General features: G+C 26.7%; 2 protein-coding genes across 2 annotated transcripts in view; both read right to left on the reverse strand.

Annotated features, from left to right (window-relative positions):
- Positions 1-5,053, reverse strand: part of LOC100199971 (DNA annealing helicase and endonuclease ZRANB3) — a 29,696-nt gene extending 24,643 nt beyond the window's left edge. The window contains exons 1-7 of the mRNA XM_065795724.1: positions 4,792-5,053; positions 4,668-4,686; positions 3,602-3,780; positions 3,156-3,399; positions 2,949-3,082; positions 2,542-2,611; positions 1,522-1,596 (exon numbers count right to left, since the gene is read on the reverse strand). Coding sequence (XP_065651796.1) covers positions 1,522-1,596; positions 2,542-2,611; positions 2,949-3,082; positions 3,156-3,399; positions 3,602-3,780; positions 4,668-4,686; positions 4,792-4,904 — 834 coding nt within the window. The 5' untranslated portion in view covers positions 4,905-5,053. The remainder of the gene's footprint in view (positions 1-1,521; positions 1,597-2,541; positions 2,612-2,948; positions 3,083-3,155; positions 3,400-3,601; positions 3,781-4,667; positions 4,687-4,791) is intronic.
- A 504-nt stretch (positions 5,054-5,557) lies between these two features.
- Positions 5,558-25,600, reverse strand: part of LOC100215473 (ATP-dependent RNA helicase DDX54) — a 50,572-nt gene continuing 30,529 nt past the window's right edge. The window contains exons 22-29 of the mRNA XM_065795726.1: positions 21,526-21,590; positions 21,287-21,386; positions 21,137-21,176; positions 20,900-20,957; positions 20,189-20,290; positions 11,542-11,643; positions 6,077-6,162; positions 5,558-5,851 (exon numbers count right to left, since the gene is read on the reverse strand). Coding sequence (XP_065651798.1) covers positions 5,637-5,851; positions 6,077-6,162; positions 11,542-11,643; positions 20,189-20,290; positions 20,900-20,957; positions 21,137-21,176; positions 21,287-21,386; positions 21,526-21,590 — 768 coding nt within the window. The 3' untranslated portion in view covers positions 5,558-5,636. The remainder of the gene's footprint in view (positions 5,852-6,076; positions 6,163-11,541; positions 11,644-20,188; positions 20,291-20,899; positions 20,958-21,136; positions 21,177-21,286; positions 21,387-21,525; positions 21,591-25,600) is intronic.

Consider the following 25,600-nt stretch of genomic DNA (forward strand, 5'->3'; position numbering starts at 1 on the left):
TGAAACTTTCTCTTACTTCAATTTTATTATTTTTAGTATTTACATATCTGAAAATTATTGTAATTTGCTCGACATGTCCAGCATCCAGCGTACAGCCTAAAATGACTGATATATATTTTGATTCTTTTATTGATGTTAATATATATTTTTGAATTTGATTTTTAAGGATAGTGATTATTTCATTTTGAAAGTGATTTCCAAGGTAATGTGGCATGTGGTTCTTTAAAGTGATTGATTTTTGTATGTGTTAAAACACCTCTGTGGTCTGCTATTATATCATCAAATTTTCCAAATTTGATGACATAATGGTGATTATAAATTGCGTGATTATAAATTGTTGATTATAATTGGTGTCACAAATTGCTTTTTCCAAATATTTTGGACAATCTTTTCGTTTTTCTTTCAGACATTCTAAAGATTTTGACTAAAATGTTTAAAAATAATAATACAGTACAATCTCTCTAATTTGAATCTCCTTAATTCGAAAACCTCCATAATTTGATTAAATACAAAGTCATCGTGAAATGCGCTTAAGAAACTCCTACGTTTAACTTTCTATAATTCGAATCTCTATAATTCGAAAACGTACACAATTCCAATGGATTTTTTAGACCCATCAGTAAGATTCTCTCTGTAAATCAAACTTGTTATCTTCTGACGCGAAAAGCTCATTAAACCATCAAAATCTTTTTTCAAATTTCGAATGTTGTGAGTTTTTGAAAAATAATTAGTGTAAATTATCTTCTGCTGTTTAAAAAAAATCATGGCATCAAAAAGACATAAAGAAAACAATTTAAAGAGGAAATAAAAAACTCTAATGGAATTGAAGAAATGCAAAAACAAATAAAGAGATTTTGAAAATTTTTGATATTCCACAAAACACTCTTTCAACCTGGAAAAAGAATGAAGATAAAATCTTTGACGCTTTTTGTCAAGGAAATTTGACTAAATGGCCACCTGCATGCAGTGTACACAATGAACGCCAGTCAGGCATGACCCTGTATAGCAATTGCATACTCCTTTTGCTTACTCTATTTCATACAGCTTTTTTAGAAGAGAAAAAAAGTGATTAGAGATCTAATTCAGAAAATTCCATATTTTCAAATCAAGCTAATTTCATAAAAAAATTATTTTCTAACATTTTATAAAGTAAATGACTAACAATGCACAATGTTATTTAAAAAAAAAGTTGAGAATCTATGATTATAAAGGGGAACATGACAAGTAAAGTTTAAACACATTGTGATTTCTGCAAAATGTCAATATAACATATTTTGTGATGACAATGAATACTAAACTATTTTGTGATGACAATGTATACTATACTGCAATAAATTATAAATTAAGGTCTTACATTAGTTACCTTAAATCTCCAACCAAATACATTCAGACATGTGATATCTTTTTAAAATTTTTCATTAGAAATAGGAATAAAACTAACAATTTTAAGATTAGAAACTTGATGTTAAAATGATTCGCATATCTCTCTCTATATATGTTATTTTATATTTTAATTTATACCTTTTTATATTTATTGCTTTCAGGAATTTCGAAAAAAATCTTAGATCTTCTTTTTGATGGAAGTTCTGTAAGCACCTAAAAGTGAAAGAAAACAAATTGTCACAAGACAATTTTAAATTATAAATTTTTACATAGTGATTTTTTGAAAATCTGGCACAAATGCCTTTAAAACAAAACTCAAAAGAAAAACATAAATATAACATATTATTGGTATAAACATATTATTGGCATTTTGAAAATTAATTTTTTTTTTATTACATTAATTCTTTAACCCTAAAACAAGTCATTTTAATTTTAAATGGAATTGCAAAACCAGACAATTTATTCTTTAATAAAATTGAAACAAATTATAGCAATTACAATCCTCCATCTTTAAACAGTTAATTTAAGCGTTTTAAAAAAAAAAATTTTTTTTTTGTTTATTCTTTTTTATTGTTTTGCAGTAGAACGTTTATACATTTTCAGCATATTTTTGTGGCAAGCTATGGAGTTTTATATTCTATGAGAAAAGTATTTTTAAGTGGCTTTTAAAAGTAGTTATAAAGATTTAATTTTTGAAACTAAACTTTAACAGTGTTTAAAAATAATTTTAAAAAAAAGAAACTACTTTTGAAAAATCGTTTGTTTTTTCTTTATTTTATTTATCATTTTTCAAGAAAAGATAACTATAACAGTAATTTAACTTGAAAATACAATTATTTTTTTTATATTTTCCAAGAAACTTTTAAACTTGAAAAATTATTTTTTTTTGTATTTATGATAACTATAAACTAACAATTAAGAAATCTTCATTGAATTCCCTTAAAAGAAATTTTTTTAAAGAAGTTATTTAATACTGCATTTTATAATGACTGTAACTTATAACAATAACATTTTATGGTAGTAAATAAAACTGTACAAATCATTTAAATCGACATTTAAAGCTTTAAATCGACCATCTGTTAAATTAATTATAGAAATAGACTATATAAAATGTCTATACAATTTAAAAACAGAAAATTTAAAAATTGAAATTGAAACCTCATTTTTTAATCTTCTTATCATTACATTTTGAAGTAGTCTATTTAAATCTTCCAAGTTTGAAGCTCCTCTAAATAAAACTGATGATGAAAAACTGACACTCCTAATTATTATTATTATTATTATTATTATTATTATTATTATTATTCAGAATCTTTTAGTTACATACCTTTTTTTATTAAACTGATTTTTTTTAATTTTTACAAATAAGCAACAAGCAATAAATATCATAAATATCATAAATCTTAAAACTATAACAAAAAAAAACAAAAAAAAACAACTTTTTTTTACTTTTTAAGTACAAAAATTAAAAAATGACAATAGTTAAAAAAAGATTAAACACATTTTAGAAGATTTTATTTGGTTATTTAGAAAGCATATAATAAATAAATAAGCATACAACATACCTTGTTTGAAATGAATTGAATATTTGGCCTCCACGACCACGAACAGTCTCAAAATAACCTCCGCAGAACCTTTCACCAAAATCATGAAAATTGTTAAACTTTGTTGGATGTATAAGATGAAGTTGCGGATAAAGCTAAAAATCAAAGGGAAAAAATAGCAATATTTTATTTTATTTTATGGGTAAAAATTTAGTCAAAAATTAATACTTCTTCAGGACGAGACAAAGATGGTGTACCAGACAACAATATAACATGAGGAATTCTCTTTAGGGAATTTAAAATAACTTTGGTACGAACTGTTTTCATACTTTTTAAGAAGTGTGACTCGTCAACAATCACAACACCAAAATTTGATTTAGCTATAAGGTCTGAAACTTTAGCATTCTTGTGGCTGTGAGAAATGCTAATCAAACCATAACTAATTATTGTAATTTTAGCTAGAAACATCTGACTGAAAGAAGAAAAAAAAGCACAATTAAAACAATGATATTTTAAATGCAAAAAAGGTATTTTAAATGCAAAATTCAATGCAACAATAGTATTGCAGCATTTATTCATCAAATATTAATCATAAACCAGTAAAACTATGGACTATGTTTGCTGTTTGCTTTTCTTTTTGACTAGAAAATAAATAATAACAAGAAAAATCTTACCTTAAGTCTGCAAAGCTTCGTATCATGTTAATATCACCAGGTAGTAAAAATGGAAGCCAATCTTCAAGTTCATTAACCCAATTGTACCTTAGCGATGAAGGGGCAATGATTAATAGAGGCCATTTCTCATAAAAATAGTATGCTATAGCGATTGCTTGTAGAGTTTTACCTAAACCCATCTAAACATAAAAGTTGAGAATACATAAAAAAAAAATAATAATAAATGTAATAAATCTGTAATAGAGATATGAAGTATTTTAGTTCAATTGATTTTTCTAGCACTAATTCACAATTTTGCATTTCTGATCTAGAATTTACAATTATGACAGAATATTTTAAAAATTTTTTCCCAGAAAATTAAAAATTCAACAAACTCTATAGCTACATAGTTATTTTAAATTCAATTCCAAACAGCGAAAGAATTTTATAATTCTGGCAAACCAGAATATTAAAAAAAATTGTGCAACAATTAACTAAACTGCAAATACTATTGTTACGCAGTTAATTATTTCTGAAATTAGGGCAAGAATTTGTATTTTATAACAAATCTACATTTCTGTTCCATAAAAATTTAAATTTTGCTGTGTCAACACTCAGTATTACAGAACCAAGAAATGTGTAGCTTTTATTGACTTTTTAAATCTATTGATTCTCTAATTTTATTGCTTTCCAAGTAGCTTTAATTATATTAACTATTAAAACTTGAAAAATATTGAATTAAAGGAGTCATAAAAAAGATTGAATTAAAGGGAAAATAAGTCTAAAAAAACTAGACTTAATTAAAGCAACAAGTCAAATAAAAAAAAAGAAAAAAAGATTGAATTAAAGGGACAACAAGTCAAAACACATTATCCTGATAGAAAAAATAAACAAATAAAAAGTTTGAATTATCATTTTCATCATTTCAAAGTTTAATAAGTACTTAAATTACTTTATCAAAACTAATAATTAATTTTTTGAAGAAGGAGGGTTTGATGATGGAGGAGATGATGATGATGGAGGATGATTTTTGTTTATTTAGCTTAAATAATTTAAAAAAGTACCAACATGAAACCAAATAAATTACCTCATCTCCAATAAGAACTCTGGAAAAAAAAGAAAGATATTCTATTAATTATTTTTACTTTTCTTAAATTTCTATTTTATCATTCTTATCTACGAAAAAATATATTTCCAACTAAAAAACTGACCTGCCCTTCATTTTAATTCCAAATTGTATGCCTTTTTTTTGAAAATTTGTCAATGAGCGGCGAATTTGTTTTGGCAAAAAAGAAAGTGAAATATGATCACCATGATTATTCATTTTCAAATATTTACTAACTCTTATTTTTTAAATATTTTCAAGTATCTATTAATTCTTCTTTTTCAAACTTTATTAATACTTCTTTTTCAAACATTTTAAAATATTTATCTATTCATTTTTTTCAAATATTTATTAGTTCTTTTTTAATTTCATTTTTAATATGAAAAAGCTGAAAAAAGAATGACAACAAGCATTTATACTTTAAATAAAAAAACAACAACAGCATCTAACTATGCAGCAAAAGAGATTTAGTTGTATAGAATTTATAGCCTAAAAAAATATATTATATTAAAATGATAGTTGATTTTCTCACAAATTTGTCAGAATAAAAACATATTAATTATATTATCTAAAATAATAAAATGTTATAAATAAAACTGTGTTAAATTAACATTATTGTTTTTTTAATAGATTTAATTAGAAAAGTTTAAAAAAAAAAAAAAAGAATATTAAAGAACTTAATATTTGAAAATGTATTTTAAACAAATATATTGAAAAAAAAAATCTCTGTATATGATCTGTTAATATAATACACCATAAAATAAATTTAGTTACCTTTAAGCTGTTAAAGCTATGTTTTAATGTCTTTAGTAAAAGATATAACAAATGTTAAAATTAAAAAAAAAATTAAAATATTTATAACATAATCAGCCTAAATGAGCATAATTTTATTATCAACTAAAATAATAATACAATATTGATTTAAATTAGTTTAAAGGTGTCGGAGGTCTGCTAATGATGAGACTTTTTTGATTTAGATTTATTCCCACCTCTTCCAGCTCCTCTACCACTTTTACTACCTCCTCTTCCACTTCCTTTGCCACCTGTACTTTTTTTAGCAGCAGACATTCTAGTTTTAACAATTTGTTCTTTAGATTTCAAGGCTCCTTTCATTTGTTTTTTGTTAAAACCTTTTGCGTTGCCCTGAACTTTTTGATTCACTTTTCCTAAATGAATCAACAATTTTATTCAGCAATGTATATGTATAAACAGCAATGTATATAATGTATATGTATAAATGTATATGTATAAACAGCAATGTATAAACAACACAGTTTAAAAAAAAATTTCAAATGTTGTATAATTAAACAATAGTATTAAAAAAAAAGTATAAGTTTATTAAATTTTTAGTTTTAATTTCAAATTACAAAAATATTTTAAAATTCAAAAACCTTTATGTTTAAACTTGCGACTTCTAAAATCTGGAGTGTCATCTTCATTTGAGTTAGTGTGTCGTTTTTTAATCCATTGGTTATAGCTAACTTTGATTAAGGAAAAATAATTTTTAAATATGCACACAATTAGAATATGCGCACAATTAAAAAAATGTACATAATTATAATTTTACATTATGTTGTTTCTCCGCTTATTTTTAAATGAAATGTTTATTAAGTAATAAACTTTTTTAAAATGGAATCATTTTTTGTGAAAGAAATCTTTTGTGTGTGACCATGCATTATATCTAAGAAGTAATTTTATTTATTAAAACTTTAGAATTATAAAAAATGAGTGAATATAGTAGTACCGATATGCTCTGAGAAGGTAAATTAAAAGAAAACTTGACAGAAATATTTTAAATTATCCAATAAAAACTGAAAAGCTTTATTTAATATAAAAACATCTTCAAAATTTATTGCAACTATCTCAATATCATAATATTGCAATGCATAGTCTTTACTTTGTCATATAATTAGCTCAGCCATGGTTTATGCATCATTAGACACATCTACAGACTGCTATGGAGTAACTTAATCTGCTTAAACTTTTTTTAAAATGCTAACTGTGTTGAATATTTAGATAATAATAGTGTTAGATTAGTGATAATTATAAATTTATTAACAATATCAACTTTATTCATACATTATCTCTTTTACTTGATTGTAAAACATTTAAATTGTTGGGAGACTAATAAGCAGTGTGTAGCAACTCACATTATGTTACGCTTCACACCAAAATGATGCATTATATGTGACACTTTACCAGAGCCGTGCTGTAACTTTTTGAGGCCCTTAAAAATTTTTTTTTAACTTTATTGAATTCATTTTTATTGGGTTTTATTTCTATAAAAAAAGTTATACAAAGTAATTATAAATTAATTTTCATAGCCTTTTTGCAGTAGCATTTTCTATCAACAGTATTGTAAATCCTGAAAGTCTTTCCTGTGACATTGAAGAACACAGATAATTTGTAATTAATTTTGAATTAGTTTTGAAAATGATCGTTCACAATAACCAATGGTAATGGGTATTGTTAAAATCATTCTACATACACAATACATACATTTGGATATAATTCTTCCAAATTCCTTACTAAAATAAATTCCAAATTCTCTATAAATAGTATAATTACCTTCTAAAATATATATTAAAATAAAAAGTTCTTTTTTGAATTCCTCCTCTTCAACATCATTTCCTAAGTGTTTGAACAGATTTGAACAACTAATATTGAATTCATTTGTGTTCATAGTTTTTAGCTTTTTATTATCGAAAAGAAAACCAAAAATTTGATTTAAAAATTATATAATTCAAATTGTTCTTGCAATGAATCTTTTACTTTATTGATTAGTTTATTGAAATAAGATTCTTTAAACTTATCTTCAGCCATTTGAGTTAGATGGTCATACTCATCATCATGTTCAGAAATGAGATCACTTATATCAGTATCATCACAGCATTCAATTGGATCAATCATCGCCTATTGGCTCAATTTCTTCATTCGGTATATCAATATCTTAATATTTCTCATTTGCTTTATTTTTATGGTCTGTGTAATAAAAATAGTCTGCCAACCTCTTGAGTTTACGTACTCTCCCTTTTGACTAAACTAAGTTCTAGTAATTTATCAAGAATATGACAAAAAAGATTTGTTTAATTTATCAAGAATATGACAAAAAATTTGTTTCTACTTGATATCACAAGAAGACCGTTTAGTGAACTGTGCTATAACATCTATATCTACCGATGCTTCTTGTGGTTCTTTTATAATCTGTTCAAAATTGTTTATGAAATCATTAAGAGATAATAGCATACCAAATAATGATGGACAACTGGTCTTTTTTACAAAAATCTGGTATAGAATCTATCATAATGGAAAAGTATTTTGATGATTTAATACCACTTGCTATTGTATGTAAAACTCTAGAATCTAGTTGGAAGATAATTTCGATTTGACTTTTCACAGAAAAATATGTAACTCTTTTTTCTGTACCAGTGATTGATTTTAAATGCATTTTGAGTTCTGGAACAAAACCAGCAAGTAACTCAATTACTCCTAAAAAATTACCATTATTTGGTTCAAAGAGTTTTTCGTTGCTGCCCCTAAAAGCTAAATTTCTTTCACTTAAAAAAAATACCACTTTTACAATACATTTTAAAATTATTCGTCATCTTCGTTTTTTAATTAAACACATCTTCATTGAGATGATCTATTCCTTTTCTGTGTTTAAGGTTAAATTCTAGAATTTGCTATTTATATACTGACTCAAGATGTTTCTTTAAATATTCATGTTCCACTTAAAGTAAAGCTTATCTTATCGATGAAAACAAACGCCAAAAGAAGCAGAAACTTCTCCTGTCGAGTTAGAACATAAAAGCCAATTTCTTAATTCTTTTTCACCATTTTTTATTTATCGGTAAAAAAAGTGTCACTGAAACATCTTCCTTGAGAATTTCTTTTATATTGGATCTTTAATACTTTTTGGTGACTGCTCTACCAAAAACATCTGTTGTTTGTTGTCAATTTCAACAGGCCATGTTGCAGGATCTAATATATCATAATTTCATTTTGGTTAAGTGCTGCTCTCCGTTTGTAAGTTATCACTAATTTCTGAAGTCTTGTTAGATATAATATCCTCAATATTGACATGATTCACCACCTACATTCTTGTTTTGGTTATCGATGTTTTGAAGTTGTGGCTTATTCATATCTTCTTCAACATTATCGTTTTCAAACTGAGATTTACCATTTAAATTGCATATTTTGATTAAAGTAGTGTTCAAAACTGATGAACTTTTGCCTCATTTAAAAAGTTTATCTAATTATCCAGCAAGGCTATTTAATTCTGCTACTTTCCAGATCTGTTTCGCTCTATTTTAAGGGCTGCTTTCATAACATCTTATGGACATTTGAGGTAATTAAATGTTGTATGTAAATTTAAATTAAATTGACAAGTGAGTTTAAAAATGTTAACAAAACTGTTCAAAAAACCAATAAAAACTAACAATTTGAAACAATAAAACAACAGAACTATTAGGAATATTTTAAATATATTTTAAAAATAATATTTTTCAAATTAAATTGTTATCAAATTAATCAAATTTTTTTGTTTCCATTTGATTGATTTTTAGATTAATTTAAACTTATCTAAAGGGAAATTTTGAGCATAAATCTATTTTCATTTGAACAGAGTTTCATTTGATTGCGCGTGCAAAATTAGGAAATGCTCCTCGAACTCTGAATAAAATAAGTTTTTAATCGAAAAGTAATTAAGTACTAAAGATTCTTAAGATTTGGCTTCTAGTGCTAGTTTCTTATAAACAAGTTTCATATTACAAAAACGTGTTTTTAATATTCGGGTCCACTTAAATATCGGGGGCTCAGTGCGGGTGCACTTGCGAAAGTATGGCTCTGCACTTTACACCAAAATGAAGTAACGAGTTTAACTTATAAAGTTACATTTCATAATTTAAGCAATGAGCTTAATTTATGAAAAGGTTTTAAACTGTTTAAAGTTTGACAATCATAAATTTGTCAACATTGATGTTTTTGCAGAAACCTTAATATATAATTTAATATAAGTAGCTCGAAAAAAAAGTTTTATTTATGTAAAAAATAAGTTTTATTAAAAACAGTTATGACTAAAATTAAACGACAAAAATAGACAACAGACTTGAAATTTGAATATTTATCAAATAAATGCAAAAAAGAACAGCAAAAAAGTTAACATAGTCAACAGAACAATTATAAGATTCATAGAATTTTATTACATAGCAGTTCTATCTATTATAAAATAATATATAAAATCTTAAGTATTTTTTTAAACATCAACTTTACTTTAAGTAAAGTTTTGTCTTGCGTATTAAAATATATAAAGATGGCAAAAACCAAAACAAGACAATGTGAATAAAAAGTGTAAATAAAATAACTTGTGGAGTCTTTTTTTGAAAAATGCGAAATAATTTTAAAGTATAATTGAGTTAATTTAGTAGTTATAAAATTATAATTTAGAGTTATAAAATTGCAAATAACATGCAAAGATTATAATCAAATTTATAATCAAAATTAAGTTTATCAGGAACTAAAGGATGAGTTTGATAGCTAGCAAATACTGACTTTTTCTGCTGCAAACCGCTTAACTGCTGCAACTGCTTAACTGACACAAGTTTGGCAAGTGACATTGTAGCCATTCTTTAAAAAAGTAACAATTGAATTAAACATGATTTTAATATATTAGAGTATATAAGATATTTTCCTACTGATTGATAACTATGCAACCCCCCATGCAATGCATAATTGTTTAGTGTGTCAGCACACTTTTTTTGTGTTTATAAATAATTATCTATAAAAATTATGTGGTCAATTTGGCCACAACTGTATACAAAAAATTAAAACATTGTTGTTTTCAACCCCAGAATTTATAAGATAATATAATAAATAATTAAATACTTAACATTTCTACAAATAAATATTTTAATTATTTAAAGTTTCAAAAAACACTTTATTGACACACAAAAAAGTGCATTATGTGTAGTGTGGCCAGGTTTTGTCTTCATGAGTCTTTTCATTTAAATCCTCCATTTAGGAAACTTATAGAGTTAGATAAAGTTTTTCAAAACAACTTTTAAATATAATAGAATTTAGATTTAACCTCAAATTAAAACATAAAAAGAATAAAATTTAGCAGAAAAATTTCGATTAGAAGTTATAAGAAAAATCTTATACTTAACTTGAGTGAATGAAAGATAAAGAAAGATAAAGCTACTTCTCAAAAAGATGCAAATAAGCTTAGAGAAGATAATGCAAGAACTTAATAAACTGCATAATCCTTAAATTTTTATAATGTAAAAACTGCGTTTTTTTTCAAGATTTTTTTTTCATTTACCGTTATTATTAAATTTGAAATCGTATAACAAATGGTGCTATTTGTATGCAAAAGTATTATTATGAGGGATTACAAATTTTAATTTTAATGTTAAACTTTATGTTAAACTTATTACATTAATGTTATATTGTGAACTCTGAGATTTATTAGCTCTATTTTTCACTATAAAAGTTTTTTTTTTTTAATGAAAGTGATTAAAAGTATTTATAAAAGTATAGAATTTTCTCTTTAAATTAAAGTTAAAAAAATTTAATTTAAAGAAAAAATTTATGTCTGTAACAGATTACAGACATCAAAAAATTTTGAAACTTAATAATGATATAGATATTGTGACTAATTTTGGAAGTCCTACAAAAAAAAAAAAAAAAAAAAAATTTTGTTGTTGTTGAGATTAGTTGGTTTTAATAGGCATATTTCTGCCTTTTAGAATGTTAAAACAAAAATAAGTTCCACCTTCATAGTTTCACTTTTAGAATGTTAAAACAAAAGGATGTTGATGTTATAACTTCAAAAAACAATTGTAATACAAAAAGATACGCATTGGACTTATATGAAGATGAAATTAAATTTCCACTTTCAGTTTTAATTTTCTTTGAACTGTTCCCAGTTGTAGAAACAAATCTCTTGCGTTTTCTGTCCCTAAAATTTATAAAGTTGTAAGAACTTATATATATATATATATATATATATATATATATATATATATATATATATATATATATATATATATATATATATATATATATATATATATATATTACACAAGAAGCTAGTAATATTTTTTTAAATTTTTTTAGATTAAAAAAAAACAGTTATGTAGTAAAATTGAATGCTTATATATATATATATATATATATATATATATATATATATATATATATATATATATATATATATATATATATATATATATATATATATATATATATATATATATATATAGGATGTTACATAAGTTTTGTATGTACATTAATTAAGCAAGTAATGAAGAAAGAATAAAGTTTTTATAATCTTATATAATAGTATATTTAATAAAATAAAAAAATAAAAAAATGTGGCTATTCAACTTTTTTACCATCTACTCTCGGTATCGTTTTAAATGAACCGATGCATTTTTGCAGGCTCTTTAACGCATTTCAATGTTTATCACTGCACACCTTTGTTCTATCAGCTAACAAAGCTCATGAATTGTAGAGGGTTAGTCTTTGTATACATTGTATGTAAAGATAAATCCTCTCCAAACAATGAACTATGTGAGCATGTTATATATACTATACAGTATTTTTATAGTAAATAAACTTGTTTAGCAAGCTGGAATTTTCTTCAAACTTTAACAACATGGTATCACTAAAGTCCATTCTTTTGTCAAAATTATCTTCACTTAGCTCTTGTACTGTACTTTTTCTGAATGATGGAAAGCCAGTTTCTTAAATAGCATTTACAACTTCTCTATCAATTCTCTAAACATTGGTTTGTTCTACAACTTTTCTAAACATTGGTTTCTTCAGAGTCATAAGAAATAGATAGTCTGGCCATTTGCAGTATTCCTTTGATCAACTCTTTGTTAGCAATTTTTTAGTGATCAGTCTGCCGCAGAGTGCACAAAATTTATTTTTGTCGGTTGTTTTTCTATGAACTGTTTGTTTAAATTGCATCTTCTTCATCTAATTTTTTAAATGCCTGGTACTAATTGTTCTATTTATGGATGCAGTAATTCTAGGAGGCATAAGGGAGTTTCAATATTTAAAATTCCTGCACCCAACGATAGTTTTAATACTTCTTGGAGGAAAAATCTAATAACCATTATTCTTAAAGATCGTATTCATTATTCTTAAAGATCGTATTCAAGAATTAAAAAGCTCAAATAGAAAGTAAGAGTCTGTTTATTTGCGAAAAGCATTATCTTCCAGAAATGATACTTCATAACAATAACAGAAAGTCACTAAAACCTGGATCATTACCGACTGTGTCTACCAAAAAAAAGTTTTATGTCATCAATACCTATACAAAGGGAATCTGCATCTTCAATCATTGCTAAAAGAGATGCTTCTATGATTTCAAATAGTGTTATTACTTTTAAACCTATATATAAATCATACGAAGAGTTCCTAAATCGTATTAGCAAGTTAAAGATTTGTGACTGGAAAGTGAGTGTGAGTCCTGTTGTGGCAGAATTTAAACCTAATGACACAATCCACTTATGTCCTCGATATGAAATATATGTTGATGATAGTCTTGCTTTTACCATTCGTGTATATTCTTGGCTCATTCCAGATAATCATTTAGTATATACAAAATATAAAAGATCAATGCGATATATTTCAGCTTCAAATCTTATTTCTGTTGTCATTTCATTTAGCCTGTGTTCTAGAATAACTGATGTATTCGCATTAAAGTCAAATCTGTATATTAAACATTGTATTTCAAAAAAGTTTGATTTATTTTCATGGGAATTTTAGGGAATGAGTTTCCCTTACATCAGACAGAGTATTTTCAATCTCAGTCATGTATTATGTTGATTGAGTAAGTGTTATGCTGTTCTCAATAAAAAGAAATCATAAGTTTGAAAAAAAAGGTTGCCAATGGTTGTACCTCTGCTAAATTAAATGCACCAATTAAATTTAATAACATCTCCAGATTGTCTGAAGCTTACATTACAGAGTGTTCGTCTGGAAAGTAAAGAATTAAAAAAGGAATTAGCTTTGATGAAGCAGGAGATTGAAAATTCATCACTAGCTATAAGTAAAAGTATTGAAAGTTATTTAGTTCAAATAATGGCAGGAGCTGATAAAAGCAAGATTTCTCCATTTGCTTTAAGCTTTTTAAATATTTTTGCTGCTGTTTCCAAAGAGCTTGCTTTGGGAACAGCAGCAAAAATATTTAAAAAGCTTAAAGCAAGGGATTCGCTATCATCCAGCAATAATACGTTACTGTTTGGGATTAGATGCAAAATTACCAGCTGGTTATGAAGCAGTATGCTTAAATGAGAAAAATAATTCTGGTTTCTAAGTTTTACCAAGTCGTAGGCGATTGCGTGACTATAAAAATTATGTGAAGCCAAAGTTAGGATTTAATAAAACTATAATCAAAGAATTAAAAGATAAAGTTTTCAGCTCAAGAAAAGTTTATTGTCCTAGTTCTTGATGAAATGAAAATTCAAAAAAATCTTGTTTAGGACAAACATTCTGGAGAACTAATTGGTTATGTTGATTTGGATGATCCTATTGTTAATTTTGCAACATTACAACAGGCAGACAAGAAGAAAACTAATTCTTATGTATTAGTTTTTTTAATAAAAAGTATTGTAAATCCTTTCAAAAACAGTTTTGCAAACTTTGCTACTATAAATATTACATCAGTGCAATTATTTTCTCTTTTTTGGAAAGCTGTTGGCATTTTAGAAATCTCAGTTGTGATGGAGTATCATCGAATAGAAAATTTTTTAAAATGCATTTTAATCTGACTGAGAAAGAAGATAATAATGGTCATGTTAATGTGACTTACCGCACTGATAATTTATTTGCTGATGATGACAATAAAAGGTTTATATATATATTATTTCTGATGTCCCTCATTTAATTAAAACAGTAAGGAACAGCCTTTCTCATTATGGAGCTGGTAAAAGCAATTGTTATATGTGGAATCAGGGTCAACATGTTTTATGGTCTCATATAACTGATTTGTTTTATGAAGATTTAAAATGTCAACTTTATGTGTGTCTAAAGCTAACCGTTGAGCACATCAAAATAACTCCATTTTCAGTTATGAATGTTCGTTTAGCTGTACAAGTTTTAAGTAATTCATGTAGAACAGCATTAGAAATCTATGCACCATTTGATACTGCTGGAACTGCAGAGTTTTGCAAATATTATAATGATTTTTTTAATTGCTTAAATGTTCGTAATACAAATGGTTATATGTTAAAACGCAACTCATTTTTGAAACCATTTTCTGATACTAATGATGTTCAATTTACATGGCAAAAAGAAAATTTTTTAAAATACCTTTCTAATTGGCTTTTTTCCATTGAATCAAGACCCAGAAATTTTTCAAAAAGTGATAAAAGTAATATGTTTATTACTTGGCAAACCCATGAAGGTATAAAGATCACAGTTCTGTTATTGAACTAGTCAAATTTTTAATTAATAACAATGTAAGTTATGTATTAACTGAAAGGTTTTGTCAGGATCCTGTAGAAAATTACTTCGGACAACAACGGTCAATTGGTAGAAAAGATAATTCTTCCTTGTTTGATTTTGGATTCAATGATAATACAATTTGAAATCAACATATATTTCACCCAATTACAGGTAACTGTCTGAATCTTAATGAATCAAACAAAATGTCAATGGAGGAGAGTATGACACATATACCACACCGAAAATGGACTTACTCTGAAAAATCTGTTGATAAAAAGGTTGACTTTTCAAGTAATTTAATAATAAGTTAACTTTTCAAGTGATTTAATAACCCTCTTATGTCTCCTTGTACTGCTGAAAACAAATAAATGAATTTGCATAAAAATGGCTATTTTTATAGCCACAAATTTTTTCAAAAACATTAAATGGCATAAAATATTGATCAGTTAATTGAGAAATTCATTGTTAAAATAATAAATAAAAAAGTTTATTTTGCAGACTTGTTTTTTTGTTTGTTTTACTTTTGTTAAAATGTAAACAAACACCTATGATGCTTTTTATAGTACCTCTAAGGATATTATTTAAATATTAGGATTTTTTATAGAACCTCTGATAACAATGAAATTGTATTTGGGACCTAGCGCGTAATCAGGGGTGATACTTGGTGACTTCCTTAAAGCTCATCTATTTTTCATAGGTACCACTGGATATATAAAAAATGTATTTTTCCCAAAAACTGTCATTAGGACACCATAATTTTAAAAAACATTTGATTATTAGGTATTAGATTATTAGCTCCTCAAATTTGGTTTAGGAACCTTTAATATTTGAAAAAAGCTCTGTAAATTTGCTGTCCCTTCCTCTTATTGGGTGCACGGGGGAGCCTTTATATTGTAGTGGTTAGATTGCTTGCATTAGAAGCAATAGATCAGTGGTTTAATGTCTGCTCTTAGCATATTTACATTATCTGTAAAGTAAGAAATCTTAACAAAAACCTTTATTTGACACCTATTCACTTAGGTGTATGGTGTCATAATTTAATCTTAATTCAATTGAGCTCAGAACGGTCCTATATATATAATCTCAAATGGCTAATACAAGAGAGGACTAGAATTTTTTTTCATATGTAAAATATTTCTTAATATAAATTCTAAATTTTTTGAATGTTTGTTTTCTGGTTTTGATATTTTTAGCCATAATTTCATTTAAAGTTTTGATTTTCATGAGTTTGAGCATGGTAAAATTATGCATATATTATGAGTTTGAGTATGGTAAAATTATGCATATAATATGAGTTTGAGTATTGCAAAATTATATATATATATATATATATATATATATATATATATATATATATATATATATATATATATATATATATATATATATATATATATATATATATATATATATATATATATATATATATATAGTTTGTTGCATTTGGGAAGCACGAAAGGAAAAAAATGATTCTTACGCCAACACATGCGTCATTTTTAATTACTTTTGACTTTCGTCCAACATTTGCGTGTTGAACGAAAGTCAAAACCATTAATTTAATTACAAATTAATTGTTTTTAAAAAAAACCACAAAAACCCAAATTTATTTGACCAGAATGTTTTTAAAAACATTCTGAATGTTTTTAACAATATAAACAATGTTTTTATTTTTATTTTTTTTAATAAAATGTTTTTATTTTTAATTTTTTTTAATAAAATATTTTTATTTTTATTTTTTTTACAGTAGATCATGCGCAGAGTGTTGCTACATTAACTATCTTATAGCCTGACTCGCAAGGGAGTGCTGCTATATCGACTGACAAATAGCCTGAATCACAAGGGAGTGTTGCTACATCAACTATCTTATAGCCTGATTCGCAAGGGAGTGCTGCTACCTCTAGTAGGGGTTTAGTTGGGGCAGGCAATCTATCAAGTAAAAAAACAAAAAATTCCAGTCTTGCGTTTTAAATTTTACTTTTTGTCAACAAAATATGGAAAAAACTTTCGGACAGCATATAAGAGTTCTATATATATACATACATATATATATATATATATATATATATATATATATATATATATATATATATATAATACATATAATTCATAGTAGGGTGACCTGACTGAGGTAGGAGCTCCTTAACCTTGGATGGCAATCTTCCTAGTGGTAGTATCACAATAAAAATACCCAGTTCTGATTTTAATGAAACAACACTCTCTCTACAAGTCAGTCAGAGCAGAAAGTTAACCTGAAAATATTTGTTTATTATAAATTAAAAACTATAGTGTGTATATTTTATTTTTGTGCTACATTTTGACAAGGGTCTTTTGGAGTTTAAGTCTTGAGGGCCTTACCTATGACTTATTGACACAAACAAATCGAAACATTTTTTCAAAATAATATTTGTGGCTATGAAAATAGCCGTTTTTGAATGTGATATTATATTGAACTATTTATTTGAAACCAATTGATGTTTTTTTCATTTTTTAACAGAGTAATTTTGACTTTGTTTGATTCTCTTTAAGTTTGTGGATACTTAGTTTTTCGTTTGCACCTGAAAAAGATTTCACTCTAACATAAAGTGTAATTAGATGATAAAATAAGTTTAAAGACTCTTTGGATACTTGATTTGTGCAAAGACTACAAAGTTCGTGAACTGCGAACTCTGCAATAAAATGTACTGAATACATAACTACTTTGATACAAGATAATTTCTTTATCTCTATCTGAAAGTTCAACTGACGATAAATCATTTAAATTTACAAAAGAAATTTTGTAAAATGAGTTTGTAAGAAATGTTAAAACATGATTGCATAGTTCATAGCCAAGAAGTCTAGTTTTTTTAGTCAGACTGTTGATAAAAATTCCTCCATCACAATTAATATCTTTGTAAAATTGAGGATAAAACTTTTCTGCATTGCCATTATCTTTAAAACTAGCTATTGTTGCCTCAAGGGCTTGTTGTGAATTTTCTAATAGCATGATTAATTCTTAACTTATTTCTATACAAATCAGGTAGCATTCGTCGTCAATCAAGGTAGTAATGCTTTTATCGAGCAGACTTTTAAATTCGCTGAGAAGAATTGGTGATTTTGTAATGTTAAATTCAAAGGAATACTTTGATATTTTGAATTTGTATGCCTTGTAAAGCCTCTTTGAGAAAATATGCTTTCAACAGGTTCACTAGACAACTCCAATACCAATGTGTCTAAATCTTTATTAAAATTTTTGTCTGCAAAAAGAAAATCATTCTCCAAAGAAAAAAATGTTTTAAAATCAAATTCACCATTGAACTCTTTGTTCGTTTCCATACTTTGTGCACTCTGTTCCTGGCCGTTCGACAGTTTTCAAGTGTTTTCAACAAATATTAGAAAAATCACATAATATGGCCCGAGTGACCAGACTATCTATTTCTTATGACTATGGTTCCTTCTACAACTTCTCTAACATTTCTCTAAACATTGGTTTCTTCTTCAACTTCTCTAACATTTCTCTAAACAATGGTTTCTTCTACAACTTCTCTAACATTTCTCTAAACATTAGTTTCTTCTACAACTTCTCTAACATTTTAAACAGCTTTCTCTGTATTTATAGAATAAAAGTGACATCTTTCTTAATTGGGAATACTGCTTGTCAACCAAATTTCAAATCATTTTCTCTAGAGATGTTGAAGTAAAATGACTTGTGTGAAACTCATCAAGTTTAAATTTGTAATGTAAAAATTATAAATGCATTAAAAATTGTGTTTCATATTTAATTTTGACTAAAAACATCAATTCAACTATGATTTCTGAAAATTCTTGGTCGTATGGCTAGTCCCAATAAACAAACAAGTATCGAATATTCAGAAAACCAAATAGCATTTGTTTTCTAAAAAACTAACTTAATTTGATAATCTGGATATTCAAATTGGTTATTTAGAAATCCAAATTATTTTGATTTTCTAAAAAAACAACTTAATCTGATAATCTGGACATTTAAATTGATTTTTTAGAAATCCAAATTATTTTGATTTTTTAAAAACTCATATTTGGTTTATATATTTGGTCTAGGAATTAATTTGTGCAGTTTGACAAGGGATTACGAAACTAGCTTATTGTCTCAGTGTTTCGTTTAGCCACGCATGCGTGCGAAGATCACTGTTATTGCGCATCATTTTCATCATAAATCATTTGATTTAAGCGCAAACAACACTATTTTTAATTTAACTGATAATGTCGATTTTTGTTCCTGATAAAGTGTTTTTGCGGGGGATTCTTCTTCATTACTTTAACATGAAGAAAAGTGCTACCAAAAGTCATCGTATTTTGGTTGAAGTTTATGGTGACCATGCTCTAGCTGAGCGAACGTGTCAGAAGTGGTTTGCACGGTTTAAAAGTGGTGATTTTGTTTGGAAGACCAAGAGCGACCAGGACATCCGAAAAAATTTGAAGATTAATGCATTTGAAGCAAGCTCTGGTCATAAAACGACCAGATTGGGGTAACAGACATGATAAACTCATTTTTCAGCATGATAACGCTCGACCACATGTCGCAAAACCTGTCAAAAACTATTTGGAAAATGTCGGATGGGAAGTGTTACCCCACCCGCCGTATTCTCCAGACATTGCTCCTTCTGACTACTACTTGTTCGATTGCATGAATAATGATTTGATTGGACAGCGCTTCACTTCTTCAGAAAATATCGAAAAATGGGTCTCTGATTGGATCACTTCTAAGGATGAAGCATTTTTTCGACACGGAATTCATAAATTGCCGGAAAGATGGGCAAAAGTAGTGACTAGCGATGGACACTATTTTCATTAATGTATTCATCCATTTAGTTTTTGAAATAAACCTTCAATTTTCAATTAAAAAGCTCATGAATTAATTCCTAGACCTAATATTTGGACATCATGTAAAAATAAATTTGGTTTTTTGAAAAATGATTTACATAAGAGTGTACACACAACAATATTAAATATATCAAAAATATATTAAAAAACTGTAACAAAAAGAATAATTATGAAAAAAAAAAATTAGAAAAAATCAATAAATTAACTACCATTTTTGAGAAGCTTTTTGATTTTTCATTGTGACACGATCATCTGAAAATACCTCTAATGAGACATTTTGTGCTTCTTTTTCAAAAGAAGTTAATTGAAATCTATCAAAAGGAGATAATACATAATCAATGGAGATAAGATATAGATAAATAAGATAATATATAGATAAAGGATTAGGTGCTAAATGAGTACAAGTAATATAGAATAAAAATAAGAAACTGTATACTTTAGATAAGGCACTATTCTATTAGAAGTTTTTATGAGCTAGCTGTGTGTTATCTAATCAGTTAATTGAAACTTTTGTTGAAAAAACTGAAGACTTTGTTTTTTAATTCTTTTCAACTTTATTTTGAAGATGTCAACATTAATATTAATAACATTTACTGTGACCTTTGATGATTTCGGTAATTTAAAAAAAAGTTAAAATACTTAATTCAAAGCTCTGATTTTTTAATGTATTATTTTTTTATTAAAATGTTTTAATATTAAAATTTTATTAAAATTAAAACTTGAATATATTTTTAAAGATAAAGTAAAATTCTTTTAAACTATTTGATCACAATTTGCAATCATTTAAAATCAAAACCTGTTTTTTTGATATTCAATATTTATAAAATATAAAAAAAAAATAACCAATGCATTTGTTAACTAGAAACATAAGTATAATTAGTTTGTTGTTTAGCATAAAAAAGGATTTTCAATATATTTACCCTTTTTCCCTGTCTATATCAATTGATTGATGTGGTATATAATTTTCATCTTTGTATACTGTCAAATGATAATAAAAACATGTATTAAAAAGTAGTAAGAAAAACATCATTTTTGAAATTGGTATCATATAAAATTACACAAGATATTTGGACTTTGAGAAAGCATTACAAATAGAAAAATACCAATAAAGCAATATTAAAAAAAAAAACATTTTCAAAATATAAACAAATGCTAACCATTTTTATTTATGGAGAAGACATCAGCAACATACTTGTCCTAAAAATAATAGCACATTAAAAATTAAAATATTTTGATTAAAACAATAACACATCCATGTTTTTAAAAATAAATTAATTTATTTATAACTGGCCAAAAAAATTACTTACATCAGCCAAGGTTTCGGTCGGAATATCTGTTGATTCAAGAGATAAAGGAGCAACCTTGGATTTAGCTTTGCAATGTTCAATGACATTAGTATGATAAAGTCTAAGAGATAAAAAAAATAACTTTTATGATTCCTACTATAAATACAAAGAGAACCTTAATGCAAATTAAATTATTTTTGGAAACAACCAATAACATTTTTAATAACAAGAAAAACTATTCATGCACAGAATAATTTAACCTTTTTTCTTTCATTACATTTACTGTCTCTTTTGATTTCTTTGTGTTCATTGTTTCAAAAACAGTCTAAAAAAAGAAAAAGTATTTAAAAAACTGTATTATGCTTACAGTTTTATTTAACAGCTTGAAAGTCAGTTATAAAGTGTTATAAAAATAATATATTTTTTAAATATTTGTTTACTTTATTAGCCCATCCAAGGTTAAGGGGTGGGTGGGCTGTTGTTGGGAGTGTTATTGTAGGTTGGGGGTGGAGTAATACAATGTAGGAGGCTTTTTTTTTTCCTTTTATTATTATACTTAACTTTTTTAAAAACAGTCTTCTTGACTATTCTCATATGTTTTTGGTTGTGCCTCCTTGCTATGCAACTCTTCCTGTTATCTCCTAATGAGGGTAGAACTCCAAAACTCAGTTTAATGGTTCTGAGGCTGGCTGGTATTGCAGTTTCCTAAACTCTGTGGTAGCTCTCAGAAAGACTGATTAGATCAACAACAGCAAAATATCAGAGTATTAACAGTACCATGTAGTGCATGGTGTCCCCGTTAATGCTTTTGGTGCGCATTGTCGAGACAACGTAAGGAGCCCATTTTTTTATGTGCTTCCGCTTATCATCTCTTTACTCTATCCCCTTTTTCTTTGTTCTTTATTGTTCTCCTTCTTCCCAACACTGCAATCTATTAAATATTATTTCTGATTGAATTGACCATGCTCTTTCTATTTACCCATATTCTTACAAAATTGTTCTCTAGAACTCTCTTCAATTCTCTCTAAACTATTTAAAGCGCTTGACTGAGTCTTGTTTTCCTGCCTGCTGGATAATGGCATCTGTTATTCCAATTTTCAAAAAATCAGGTAAACATTCTGACCCCTCCAATTATTGTCCAATCAGTCTTTTTTCTGTTATAAGCAAGGTCTTTGAGACTTTGATCAAAAAATTTCTTACATTCCATCTTGAGTCAATTAACTTACTGTCAGACAATCAATACGGTTTTCAATCCTCTCACTTTATGGCTGACTTGCTAACTGCTGTGACTGAAAGATTTTATTGTGCATTAGATCTAAGTGGAGAGACCAGGGCTATTGCTCTTGACATATCTAAGACTTTTGACAAAGTTTGGAATGCTGGTCTTCTCCATAAACTTTATTTATATGGTGTTTCTGGGAAAGTTTTTGAGATAATCAAATTGTTTCTTTCTAACCGCTTTATTAAAGTCATTCTTGAAGGCCAAAACTCTTCTTTATTTCTAGTAACTTCTGGGGTACCTCAAGGTTCTATCCTTGGTCCTGTTTTGTTTCTTATCTAGATTAATGATCTTCCCGACAACCTTACATCTAAAGTAGCTCTTTTTGCCAATGACTTAACTATATACTCCTGTCTTGACCAAAAGTCTTCTCTTTTCAATTGTTTCGAACAGGCAGCCAATCTTGAATCTGATATCACTTCTGTAGCAGATTGGGGCTCACAGTGGCTTGTAAATTTTAACTCAAACAAAACTCAGTTATTTACTGCGAACAACTATCACAGTACTGTCGACATTCCTATATTAATGAATGGCAACCCTCTCACTAAGTCCTTGTCTTAATGTCTTCTTGAATTATTATTTACTACTAACCTTTCATGGAAACCATATACACAATTGATTGCTAAATAGCATCTGCTAAGGTTGTTTCTCTTTATTGTGCTTACCATTTTCTCTCTTCTGATCCCATTCTCTACCTCTACAAATCTCTTACTTGTCCCTATATGGAATATTGAGGTGGTAGTAATTGCATTAAATCTCTTACTTGTCCCTATATGGAATATTGAGGTGGCAGTAATTGCAGAGGTGGTAGTAATTGCACGCAATTACTACCACCTCGCATTACTACAAGGCTGGTGCATTACTACCAGGCTGGTGCATTACTACCAGGCTGTTGCATTACTACCAGGCTGGTACATTACTACCAGGGTAGTGCATAATGCATATCTTTGTTTATCTATGCTATTTACTGCTAAAAAATACTCTGAACAAGTTAAGGATTACTGGATCTGCACAAGCATAAAAACCTAATAAAGGCAGTGGTGATATTCAGCCGGTACGACTGTACCGGTTGTTGAAATTTTCAAAGTTTTCCGTACCGGTTGATATACAGTTAAATAAATTGATAATATGATATTTATCAATTTATTTAACTGTATATCAAAGAATTATTAAAGGCTGAAAGTGCTAAACATTTGCATATTTCAATAGAGTGGAAATCATGTTCAGTAAAAGCTCACAGAAAAAAGGCTGGAGTATCAGCAAAAATATTAGAAAAATTTCCAAATATTAGCATTTGCTATTGTTTAGCTCATCGCATTCAGTTATCACTAGATGATGTAATAAAAGAAGTAAAAGAAGTAAATAATTTTAGATATTTTCTCGATAAACTTCATGTTTATTATCATACTTCAAATAAACATCAACGGGAATTAAATAATATATCTAAAGAACTTGAAATTGAAGTACTCAAAATTGGTATAATATTTGGCCCTTGGTGGGCAGCATGTAGCACTAGGATCGTTAAAGCAATCTTATTAGGCCTTGTATATTCACTTTATTCGTAATTAAGAAATTGGAATAGTGTCATATTTGAAAAATGAAAACTTTTTGAGAGACTTAAGTCTAATACTCGACATCTTAGAAGAAATTTCCATACTTTCTACAGCTTTACAAGAAAGAAATGTTTCATTAAAAAGAGCAGATAGATTGATAAGACGAACAATAAATGTAATTCAACATTTAAAATTAAACTAAGGAACATATGAAAAGGAAGCAGATGATATAACTAAAACTAAAAAGTACAATATTCCATTTGAAATTAACGGGAAAAAAAATCATCAATTGTACTTTGTAGATAAATTTTACGATAGTTTAGTAAAACATATGAAAACGCGTTTACCATTCGACGATATAAATGAAAAGTACAATGATCTATTAAACTGTTTTAATTTGTTAAATCCTGAAACTTGGCAGGGTGATATTTGTGAAGCACCATGGATTGAAGGTGAAAATAGACTAAAGAAGCTAAATTAACTAATAAAATACAAAATTTCAGTAAACGACTTTCAAGACTTTGTTGATAGTAAAGATATACAAACTACAATTGTTCCAAATAGTATTTTGAGGGCTAAACGAATTTTGAACGTAATTGCTGTTAATTCTGCCAAAGCTGAAAGAGGATTCAGTACAATTAATAACATAATCTATGATAAAAAAAATTCTTTACAAATAGAGACAACAAGTCATTTGATGACAATAAATTTAATGGGAAAAACAATAGAAGAGTTTGACGCTATTCTATTTGTTAAATTATGGTTGTGACAAGGACATCATCTGGCAAGTGATGCATGTGTAAAACAAGCAACCCCCATTACACCTTGCAAAAACCAAACTTTAATATGGAACTTATTAAATTAGAATTTTAATATTATTGTTTCTATTTTATGTAAATAAATAATTATATGTGTAAAAGTAAATATATATAATCTAAAAGCTTTTTTTTAAGTGTACCGGTTGTTGAAAATTTCGAATATCACCACTGAATACAGGTTACAACAGCATAAAACCTAATACAATAAACTGACTTAGTGATTTTACTATAATTATTTGTAACCCATATCTGAGATGTATGCCGAACATGCTCAATAACATTTGCTATTAAAAGTTAGCATTAATTTATTTTTTTCAGTTAGTAATTAATTTGGTTAACAAATAAAATGTTTTTTAACTAAAAATAATTTTATATAAAAATAATTTCAAACAAAAATAATCTTATGAATTGTATAACAAACTGCAAGTTGCAATTTATTATACAATTTAAAAGATATTTTTTGAAATAGTTATCATATATATATTATTTTATTTTAAGTGTATTTTTTATGATAAAGTTTATTTTAAATTTAAAAATTTATATTAATCATACTTAATCTAAAATTTCTAAAAAGATTTTTAATTTTATAAACATCACCTTTAAACAACAGTTAAAAATGATTTTTAATTCTTGTTTAAAGTTGAAAAAAAGTCTTTAAAGTACCTTAGGAAAGACTTTAAAGACT

The sequence above is a fragment of the Hydra vulgaris genome, chromosome 04 (genome assembly GCF_038396675.1).
Source record: "Hydra vulgaris chromosome 04, alternate assembly HydraT2T_AEP".
Taxonomy (NCBI): domain Eukaryota; kingdom Metazoa; phylum Cnidaria; class Hydrozoa; order Anthoathecata; family Hydridae; genus Hydra; species Hydra vulgaris.